This window comes from Budorcas taxicolor, chromosome 11 (genome assembly GCF_023091745.1).
Source record: "Budorcas taxicolor isolate Tak-1 chromosome 11, Takin1.1, whole genome shotgun sequence".
Lineage (NCBI taxonomy): Eukaryota > Metazoa > Chordata > Mammalia > Artiodactyla > Bovidae > Budorcas > Budorcas taxicolor.
In genome coordinates, this window is record NC_068920.1 from 44,464,144 (window position 1) to 44,474,865 (window position 10,722).

A 10,722-nucleotide genomic window follows, 5' to 3' on the forward strand; every position below is an offset into this window, starting at 1 on the left:
ACCCACTCCAGTAGGCAATGGCACCCCACTCCAGTACTCTTGCCTGCAAAATCCCATGGACGGAGGAGCCTGGTAGGCTGCAGTCCATGGGGTCACTAAGAATCGGACACGACTCAGTTACTTCACTTTCACTTTTCACTTTCATGCATTGGAGAAGGAAATGGCAACCTGGTCCAGTGTTCTTGCCTGGAGAATCCCAGGGAAGGGGGAGCCTGGTGGGCTGCCGTCCCTGGGGTCACACAGATTGGACACGACTGAAGCGACTTAGCAGCAGCAGCAGCAGCAGCAGCAGTATTCTTGCCTGGAAAATTCCATGGACAGAGGAGCCCAGTGGGCTACAGTCCATGGGGTCACAGAGAGTTGGACACGACGGAGCACAATGCAAACTAATATATATTGAGTGGATGAACCACAAGGCCTTTGTGTATAGCACAGGAAACTATATTCAGTATCCTGTGATAAACCATAATGGAAAAGAATATAAAGAGGAATGTATAACCGAATCACTTTGCTGTATAGCAGAAATTAACTTCAATAAAAAAGTATGCTAGACGCTGCGCCATTCCATTTTTATAACATTCTGGAAAGGGCAGAACTATAGAGGGAAAAACACCGGATCAGTTTGCTAGGAACTGAGGGTGGGGTGAGGGGAAGGCTACAGAAAGACACTAGGAAACTTTGGGGGGTAATGAAGCACTTCTGTATCTTGATTGTGGTGGTCGTTACAAGTCCCCATGGGTTTTCAGACTCCCAGAACTTTCTATTGAAAAGGGTGAATTTTACCTATGTAAATTAGACCTTAATTTTTTTAATCCAAAATAGAAAGATACAAAAATATCTTGCTGTGTTAAATTATTTTGTACATAAAAGTTTAATTAATGTGTACAATTTTTTACACATAAATACAAATAAATCTTTTACAAATAAATCTTTCCAAAATTTCCTCAGAAACATTGAATCTAATTTATACTTCGTCTGTTGAGTGGAATGAGGGCATGTGGGTTTTTCCTTTCTTGTCAACGCAGCTATCACAGTGAATGCATTTTTCACAAGGCCTCACTCAGGGCTAGGGGCACAGTAGGGGGTTAAAAGAAGTATAGATTCTAGGCACATGTGGTCGCCACAAGAGATAAATGAGATGCCCTGAGTCCCGAAGCCATTTACTGTTTAGATGGAGGAAAGAAAGTAAGATATCTTCTGTGTTGGGAGGAAAGACAGTCTCTGAACTCAGGGCTCTGGGGAACAGTGTTAAACTAGGGGAGAAAATGAAAAAGGGTGAGTGAGGAAAGCGTATTGAGAGGTCTAAAGTGACAACCGTACCTCATTTCTACCCCAGGTGCCCAGTGCCACGTGCAGCACAGAAGACTGAAAGAACCAATAAAGGGATGAATGGATGTTGAGACTGAAATTTGGGATCAGCAAAAATAAAACTTCCTTGCTTTGGGATTTGGGGGTTCAAGCTCATTTTAAGGCTGTGGCCATGCAGACTTGAGGACGTTTTACTCTGAGTCCCATCTAAGGAGAAAGTTGGCATAGGTGAGGAGGGGGAGGATGCATAGTCATGGGGGTCCACCTGGGTCCCCGCCTGCCCAGGAGCCTATGACGCAGCTCCTGGGTGCCAGAAGTCCCTTCTCTTTCTCAGCCCTGAGGACTAAATGAAGGGTGGAGTCTTGGGCCAGATGCTGGGTCATTTTAGCTGGAGCCAGACAGCTGTATAGCAGAGATAGGGTGGGCTGAGAGGAAGTTGAGGAAGCATGCCCGTATGCTGGCTGGGGGCCGGAGCAGGGGAAGGCGGGGCTGCGGGGTGTGGTTTCTGGAGTGGAGAAGGGGGAAGGGAAACACCGGGGCTGCTTTAGGAAGGCTGCAGCGGGGAGCAGGGGTCTGGACGGAGCTGTTGGGTGATTAGAGATGATGGTAGGAGAGGCAGAGAGAGGGATAAAGATAAGGAGACATGTGAGTATGGAAAAGGAGAGGCCACTTGTGTGTGTGTGTCTATGTGAGTATGTATGTGAATGTGAGAGTGTTAGTGTGTACATAGTGTAACAGTGTGTGAGTGTATATGTGAGAATGAGAGTGTGTGAGTGTGTGTATGTATGAGAGTGTGTTAGTGTATGTGTGTGTGTGTGAGTGTATGTGAGTGTGTGTGTATGAGTATTTCAGTGTGTGTGTGAGAGTGTGTGTGTAGGTATGTATGAGCGTGTGTTAGTGTATGTGAGTCTTCCCCTTCCCCAAAGAGATACTGCAGTTATATCACATACCCAGTAGGCACCATGAGGTGTGTATGTGTGTGTGTGTACGAGTGTGTGTACGTATGAGACTGTTAATGTATGTGAGTGTGTGTGTATGAGAGTGTGTGAGCATGTGTATGAGTGTGTGTGTATGTGTGTGAGTGTGTGTATGAGTGTGAGTGTGTGTGTATGAGTGTGTGTGTGTGTGTATGTGTGCCCTCGTGTGAGAGCACAGGTGTTCCTTCCTGAACCCAGACTTCATACTCCAAGTCTCACAATTTGCATCTTCTTTTTTCTTGTCGCTCTGTGCTGTGTGCTTAGTCGCCCAGTCGTGTCTGACTCCTTGCGACCCCACGGACTGTAGCCCGCCAGGCCCCTCTGTCCATGGAGATTCTCCAGGCAAGAATACTGGAGTGGTTGCCACACTCTAACAGTGACAAAAATAAGGTTGCCTCTGGGCATGTAAAGGTTTACCTGCAAGTGTGAGCTTGCGTGACTGCTCGGACTAGCCAGGAGCCCGGGCGAGAGAAAGGCAGTGCCAGAATGAACGCGTGCATTTAGGAATGAATGCATGAAAAAATGAATGGGAGTTTACAGGAAGCTCCGTGTGAATGTGGGTGTGTGAATAAATGGGTCTGAGATGCCCTGCTGCAGCCCTGTAGCCTATACCCATGGTCTCTGAGCTAGAGGATTTCAGAAGAGTCTGTACCTGAAGTTCTAGAAACCTCACACCACCCTTCTAGGTGAATAATGGGCTTCAGAGGACAGCACTCTTATTGCACCAGATTCTGGGAGGGAACCTGAAGAGGTTGAGGAGTCTTCTGACCCTGAGAGCCCTCCCTGGGTGGGGAGGCCCCAGACTGGGTGGAGCAGCCACACCTGCCTGAAGTTTCGAGGAAGAGGGGGCGGAAACTGCCCCGGCACCGCCCTCTTGTAGGCTCTGCGGGCTCCCGCGGTCTTCTGGTCACAGTGGGTCCCACAACTTCCTCACTTCCCTAAATGGGCAACTTCACATTTAGAACACCAGGTCTTCCCTGGCAGACCCAAATGGCCAGGCCAGGATAGGCCTGGGCCCCTAACCCTGGGTCCCTGCCCCCCACTGGGCTGCGCCATCCCCACTGCATGGAGCCATGCCTCCCACATTCCTGCTGCTGTCACTGCTGCTCCTGCGGCTCCAGGGCCCTGTCTCAGGTAAGAGGGTGGGTGGGAGGTTGGGGGCAGGGAACGGTCTGTCCCTGGACCCCCTTCCTGCTTTTCTTGCTGAGTGATCTTGTGAGGTTGGAGGAGGAGGAGGAGGTCTGGCAGACCTAGTCACCCCTTACCAGAGACCAGTGAGAAGTTTCCAGCCGAATATCTGGCCCTGGGGAAAGTTAACCCAGGCCTCACCAACTAAGATAAAGCTCTGGACCCTCTCTGCACGAGCCCCTTTATCTGCCCAGCTTCCTCAGGACCTCTGACCAGGGCCACTCCCTTTCCTCATACAAGGCCTCCTCCCTTGGGCCTCTGTCAGGAAGGCCCTGTTGGTTCTTTATAAGAAGCATTACCTTACGGGTGTGGGTGCTGAACTTGCTTTTTCTTGGAACACTGGGGCCACAACCCCTGTCCCTACACCCTGTCCTTGGCGGGGAGGAAGCAATCCTTGAAGCCCTCTCTCCCACCCATCAGCTACTAAATGCTCTTTGAGGGGACCTCACCCAATTCTGCCTCCCTCGCTGCCATGGCAACCAAGTTACCACTTCCCGTTCAGTTCTGGGCACCGCCTGTGAAAGGGCTGAAAGGTGGGCACACACGAACACAGTGCCCCGGAGACCCTTTGCAAGGTCGTCCATCTGTACACCTCTCCCAGAAAGGCCCCCCCTGCCAGGGCAGAAGAGTGTCTCCTGGGGTCCCCCAAACCTGTCACCTGCCAAATAATTGAGTGGGATGATTCTGTTTAATTTGCATGGTACAAAGTGATACGAGAGAAGGCGTTGCCTTACTCCAAGCCTCAACTCTAGCGGCAGCTGGGTTGGAAACTAAGGTGGACGTCTTGGATGCTGGGCTCTTTCTTGGCCATCACAGCCCTGGGCTCCGTTGGGAAAGCCTGGAGCAACCTGCATCGGGGAAAAGGAGGCGTGCACTGCACACGCATCACATTTAAGGCGCTGTCCAGGAGCACAGTTCTCACAGCCAAGCAGAGACAGATAAGAAGCAAAAACCTTACCCGGTCTGCTCACACAGCCAGTGATAGAATCGAGTTTTAACCTATGTTTATTTAGACTCCAAAATGTCTGTTCTCTACTCTGTGTGTGTGTGCTTGCAGAAGACTCTGAGGGTGTTAGAGGAGTAACTGCTGAGCGGAAGGTGGGTAGAGGGGCGGAGGGCCCCCACCGCAGCCTTCTCCTTCTTCCTGTCCCCTGGCTCGCCACCCTCTCCCTAGTTCTACCCTCTCCTCATCAGACTGTGGATTATGAAGCTCACAGACCACATCTGCTTCCTAGGGATAGAGGGAAACTTATGAGCAGTGAAGAACTGTAGAGTTCTTTGGTTTAAACACAACCGGGAGTTGATACACATGTTTGGACATACTGAATCTATGGGTTTTAGGTAACTAGAATATTTTAAAATTAAACATCAGCTAGAGCGAACACAGACAACTTGTTATTTAAAAGATGACTAGAATGAAACTGTTTGTGAAACAAATAACTACTGTTAATATTTTCCAAGCCTGAATTTTCTCACCTACCTAAGTTCACTGGGCTCTGGAATTTCAGAATGACGACTTGCGTTTGTGTCTGTATCTCACTGAGGGCGGGATAAGACCCTGAAGACGGGGCTTATCACTTTCCCATCGGACTAGAAAATGCCACACAAAAAAAGGGCTGTGTCTGCTGAAGTTCCCTAAACGTAAGGGCTAAGCTTCCTTTGTTAAACTAGGGGCTCCCTGTGGGCTATGCCTGTCTCCACCATTATACTGGGAGTTCCCCGGTATGTATCTAGCTAGCCCTGTATCTTCCTCATCATTTTAGGATTTCTCCAAGGGCACAGGACTACTGCCTTCCCCATCAGTCTGGGAACTCCTAGAGGGCAGGGCTAGCATCTCCTGCAACAGAACGAGAGCTCCCTGGGGGAGGGGGCCTATGTCCCCCTCTATCAGAGTTGGGCTGTATTTCTCCTTAGAGTTCCATGAGAGCAGAGCAATAGCTACCTGCCTCTTCACAAGTTTAGAGTTTCAAGTTGCTTCCTTCCTCCTTGCTCAAGCAGTTGTGTCTCCCCAGGTGCACCCATGGAGAGTGTGTACTTAAAACTGCAGCACTTCGAAGGGGAGACTCTGTCTGTGCAGTGCTCCTACAAGAGCCGCAAAAACCACGTGGAGGGTAAGGTTTGGTGCAAAATCAGGAGGAGAAGGTGCGAGACTGGGTTCACCCGTGTTGGGGTGCAGGGGCCACGCTACTTGCTGCAGGACGATACCCAGGCCAAGGTGGTCAACGTCACCATGGCGGCCCTCAGGCGCCAGGACTCGGGGCGGTACTGGTGCATGCGCAACAGTTCCGGCATCCTCTACCCTCTGATGGGCTTCCTGCTGGAAGTGTCTCCAGGTAAGCAGGTCTGCTGGGGCGCTGGGATGCTGGGGGGTGTCCTCCCGCCCTGTAGTCCACTGACACCAAAGACAACAAGGATGATAATGATCCATCAGTGGGCATGATGGACAGTGGGGTTTTCACAGTTCTCTCACAGACACCTTCATGGGCATTTTACAGATGAAGAAAATTAGATGTAAAAAGTCCTTTGCGGCTCTGACCTTGTTCAGGATCACAGAGCTAGCAAGTGGACGGGATGAGATTCGAGCTCAGGACTCTTTGTGCTTTGTTTTATTCAATCATTTGTTCAATATTTATTTACTGTGCCCTGATTCTCTGCCAGGCATGATTCTAGGCTCTGAGGACACAGTGGTGAGCAAAACCAGACACGTTCCTGTCCTATGGGAGGTGATAGGGAATAACACATTTTCAGACAAACAGTTGCAGATAACAGGGAATGTTCTTAAGCAAATAAGACAATGGGATGAACTAGGAAGTTCTGTGGTGGGGGGAGCGACTGAGTTAGTGGGGAGTCAAAGAAGGCTTCCCTGAGCAGATGACATCATGCAGAACCTGTGTGGGAAGAGAGTTTTCTAGCCCTGTTGAAAGTGGGTGGTTCAAAGGGCTTTCCAGGTGGGGAGAACGGCATATGCAAAGGCCCTGAGGTGAGAAGAAGCTGGTGCATGTTGAGTATTGGGCAGAGCAATAGGAGATGGGTTTGGAGAGGCAAACAGCAGTCTGGATGCCCATGATATGGGGGTCTGAGTTTTATTCTAGGTACAAGAGGAAGCTATTGGAGAGTTTTAGAGGGGTGACATTATGCCTTGACTTTAAGATGATCAAAGCTCTCTCTTTAGTACAGACAAAGAGAGGAGGGCCAAGAACGAAGCCCTGCACTCTTTCTACATTTACAAGGCAGGAAAGGGTGAGGAGCCAGACAGAGAGCCTGCAGAAAGCAGCCAGTGACTGTGAAAATTACTCTCCACCCTTCCCGGTTCCTCTAACCCAGCTGCATCCCCATCTTCTGTTGGGTCTGAACTTGGGCAACTGCCATCTCTAAGACGCAGAGCAAATCTCATTCCTCCCTTCTCCAGTTCTGCTGTAGCCCCAGGGAAGTAGTCAAAACCAGTTTACCGAAGTCTTCATCTGTAGGGACAAAAACATGAAATTGAGGGCGGGAGGAGAAGGGGACGACAGAGGATGAGATGGCTGGATGGCATCACCGACTCGACAGACATGAGTTTGGGTGGACTCTGGGAGTTGGTGATGGACAGGGAAGCCTGGCACGCTGCAGTTCATGGGGTCGCAAAGAGTCAGACACGACTGAGCGACTGAATTGAGAGTAAACATGAAATGGTTTTCCCCTTAGTGTATCTTCCCGCTGTACTATGTTGGATCTGACTTTCCATCTCTTAACCACAATTTGGGGAGATTCCAACTTTGCAGGCCTTACTAGGAAATGAAAAATCTGCAAAACTTCTACTTTTCCACTGCATCTTGAAAACCAAGCTTTCTGGCCCCAGGCACCTGAGATAGGAAAGGGGGACAGCTGCTGTCCAACCTCCCTCCTTCATCACAGGAGGTAGGGGAGGAGGGTTCCTCTTCATCATCTTCTGGTCCTGCACCTCCCAACCCCTTGGTGTACTGAGGCAGGGATGAAGGAGAGGGAAATGGTTGTGTGGCCTCACTGACCCTGCAGGAGGGCTCTCTCTCTGTGGACGTCACTCCTTTTCTGCCCTACTCTTAGATCCTCTGCGGCCAAGTGCTGGCTCTGCCAGGGCAGCTGTGTGTGTTCTTTGAAGGGTCCTTTGGGGGTCTTCACACTGCTCACTAGGATGATTGAGAGATCTGGCTCCAGGTTGGCCCTTTGTCCTATCCCCAGCTCACCAATTCTGCGTGTTCTGGTTCCCTTGCCCAGAAAAATGGGCACCTTCCTTGGTGAGGCCCTCGGAGAGCATCTGTGCATGCACAGCAGTGGGATGCAGCCACAGCCCTCTCCCCACCACAGCATCCCTTTCTCTCTGTTCTCCTGTTTCCTGATGAGATCGGCTCAACACTGCTCCCTAGACTGACCCCTCAAGCTCCTGCCTGCTCCCTTCCCACCAACCAGACTCCAGCCTTCTTCTAGAAAAGGGGATGGTGAATGCCTGCCCGATGCATGAGGGTGGCAGGACCAGTTCGGGTGTCTCTCAATAAGCCCCCAAGGAAGGCATTTGACCTCACTGCTCGTAGTGTTCTTGGGAATAGGGGTCTTTGATGCGTCCTCGTCCTCATCTCCGGATCCCAGTTGCCAACCGTGGAGCAACTGGGAAAGGTCACATTCAACGTCAGAGCAGAGAAATCTCTGACTTACAGGAATGAGGAAGGCCCAGAGAGTGACAAGAGAGGTGGGGGCAGGGAGGGAAGTGTCCTCTTGTCCCCGTGGCCAGACAGGGGACACTGGCAAACTTGTGAAAGACTCTTCCTTCTTTGCTGTGCCTACTTCCTCCTCCTTGACCTCACCCCCTGAACACACACACCTGGTCCCTCAGCAAAGCAGGGTCCTAGGTCCAAGGGACAGCCTCCCCACCACCCCAGTCCCCAGACAAGTGTGTGGGCTGCCATCAGCTGCTTCTAGAACCAAGACCCTGACCCAGTCTCACCTTCCTCCCTTTCTGGTCCCTCAGCCTCCAGAACCAAGGGAAACACTCCTCTCATAAAGCTGCCCAACATCCTCCAGAGTGAAACTGTTGTCACCACAGGCCCTGTGCCCACCTCAGGCCTTGGGGGCCCTTTCATCAGCCAGGCGACAGTGTTCACAGCTGGACTTCTCACCTTGGCCAGACCACTGCCTTCTCCCACCTCAGGGAGCACCATACTGACTTCTGTGATGGGCTCCAGTTTCTCCAGCACCGGCCTGTCCACCATGGGGCCCGGGAGGGCCACCGGGTCCCAGACAGCGACTACATCTCCTAGCAACACCCGAGCCTCCGCTGCAGGCCCAGGCTCCACCTCCACTAAGGCCACGCACCTCTGCACCGTGGGAGCCCCCACCATGGGAATGTGCCCCACCAGCAGAACTCTCCTCAACCACTTATTCCCCAGCAGGTACCTGGCGCAGGGGCCGGCATCAAATGCCGTTTTCCCAGACATGGGAACAGACCACCTGAGCAGACCGCAAGGTGCAGATGTCACGGCAGAGCAGCCCCTGTCGCACTCGCCACCTTACCGGGAATCCAGTCTGGCCTGTTGCTGAATGGGCGATGGGAAGCCTGGGTGGACAAGGGACAGAAAGGATGGCGGCGGGAAATGAGGGTGGGGCTGCATCAGCACAGAGTCTGAGGATGAAGAGAAGAGGGTCAGGACCGCACGAGGGGAGCATCTCGGAGAGTCGGAAACGGGGACACTTTAATGTAGGTCCCCCCAGGAGTGGACTCAGAGACCAGGATACATGTTGTTCCCGGAACACGGGACAGAGCCAGGGGAAGTGAGGCGGGGCCGGGAAGGCAGCAGGCAGAGCACTTGCACAGGCTGGTCACCACCGTGGGCAGCAAGGGCTCAGCCCCGCTGGGGAGAGTCCGGGGTCCAGTGTCAGGCAGCCGTGTGGAGGGCGAGGGGGCCGGGGCCTTTATGTCCCACTGTTGGTGGCTGATGGGGGGCTGCCTGCCATGCGTGGCATGGAGGGCTCCAGTGACGAGAGAAAGCCTTCAGACCAGAAGTTTTTTTAACGGAGGTGCTGATGGCCGGTGTAGATGGAAGTGACGTGGCAAAGGGGGATACAGGCAGGGTAACCACAGCATGTGTTCTGGAGGACCGAGGTGGGAAGTGCCATCCTCGGTCACCCTGGGGAGAGTAAGACTCTTGGCCTCTTCTGTCACAAATGGGTGTCTCTTAGAGCCCCGGCCCTCAGCAGAGAGTACTCCCCCAAATACTGGAGAGATGCATGCCTTTGCTGGGGGCTCGGGGCTTCGTCCTCCTGGCCTTTGAGCACCTCACTTCCTTCTCCCGCGGCTCAGTCCCCAAGGAAGAGAGGCCATCGCTCCCCGTGGGGACTGGCGGGTCCCACTCCTCTCGCGTGGGATGTGGGAAGACGTGGGCCCGGGTGGAGGGCCCAGTACTCATCTCCTTCTGGCCCTGTCCCGTCTCCCCAGATACCTGGACTTTTATCCCATGGTGCTCGTGGGGGTGCTGGCACTGCTCCCCATGCTTGTGATGCTGATTGCAGTCTACAGCTTCTGGAAGAAGAGACACATGGGAAGTGAGTAGAACCCAACCCTCGCAGCCCACCAAGGACAGAGTGCTGGGGAGTCTGACACCCTTTCCAAAGCGCCCGACTGCCCCTGGTCTCCAGGTGGTCGATCCTCACCTGCATCCAGTCAGGAGGACCATTTGACACCCAGGAGAGGGGGAGGGTGGGCAGGCAGTGGAACCTTCTGGGGCCCAGGCACTTGGCAGTGGAGGGCAGAGGCAGAGCGGCTGGCCCGGGAGCTTCGGGTGCTGAGCAGGACTGTCCCCTGCATCTCTCCCCGTCCTCGCAGGATATAGCATATGCCATGACCCTGACAGATCCTGGAAGGACTCGCCTGCAAGACTGGAACCTCTCTGGAGGCCCGCTTGATCTGAAGCCACTCAACTGTGGGGTGGGGAGGAGCTCCTCCCAGAGGGACCCCAGGAGACCCCCAGGAGACTCCTCAGAGGAGCGAAGACGGAGACCTGTCTGGGTTGGAGCCGGGCTGGGGGTGAGGACTGTGCAACCTGGACTTAGGCCTTCTTGGAACCGGAGGCTGTGCCGCATCTACATCCCCTGGGCTGCTGGGAACCTGGCGGGGTTGGGAGTCAGAGCACGTGGCGCTAGGCAGGAAGTCTCTGAGGGTTTGGGGCGCCACTGAGATGGTTCTCCTGAGAGCCGCAGACCCCTGGGGCCCCAGCTGGGTGGCAGACAAGCCCCGAGGGAG

General features: G+C 53.1%; 1 protein-coding gene across 1 annotated transcript; it reads left to right on the top strand.

Moving 5' to 3' along the window:
• The first annotated feature begins 3,343 nt into the window (after nucleotides 1–3,343).
• TREML2 (triggering receptor expressed on myeloid cells like 2) lies at nucleotides 3,344–10,508 on the top strand. The gene is made up of 5 exons (XM_052649604.1): nucleotides 3,344–3,419; nucleotides 5,486–5,806; nucleotides 8,455–8,875; nucleotides 9,919–10,025; nucleotides 10,306–10,508. Exons 1-5 carry the CDS (start codon nucleotides 3,359–3,361, stop codon nucleotides 10,383–10,385), a joined length of 990 nt encoding a protein of 329 aa, XP_052505564.1. The 5' UTR covers nucleotides 3,344–3,358; the 3' UTR covers nucleotides 10,386–10,508.
• The last annotated feature ends 214 nt before the right edge of the window (nucleotides 10,509–10,722 follow it).

What these genes read in the sequence shown, in the direction of transcription:
- TREML2 (XM_052649604.1), top strand. Translation starts at nt 3,359, where the DNA reads ATGCCTCCCACATTCCTGCTGCTGTCACTGCTGCTCCTGCGGCTCCAG. An exon ending in GCTCCAGGGCCCTGTCTCAG is followed by an intron (nt 3,420 to 5,485) that starts GTAAGAGGGTGG and finishes GTGTCTCCCCAG; the next exon opens with GTGCACCCATGGAGAGTGTG. An exon ending in AACCACTTATTCCCCAGCAG is followed by an intron (nt 8,876 to 9,918) that starts GTACCTGGCGCA and finishes CCGTCTCCCCAG; the next exon opens with ATACCTGGACTTTTATCCCA.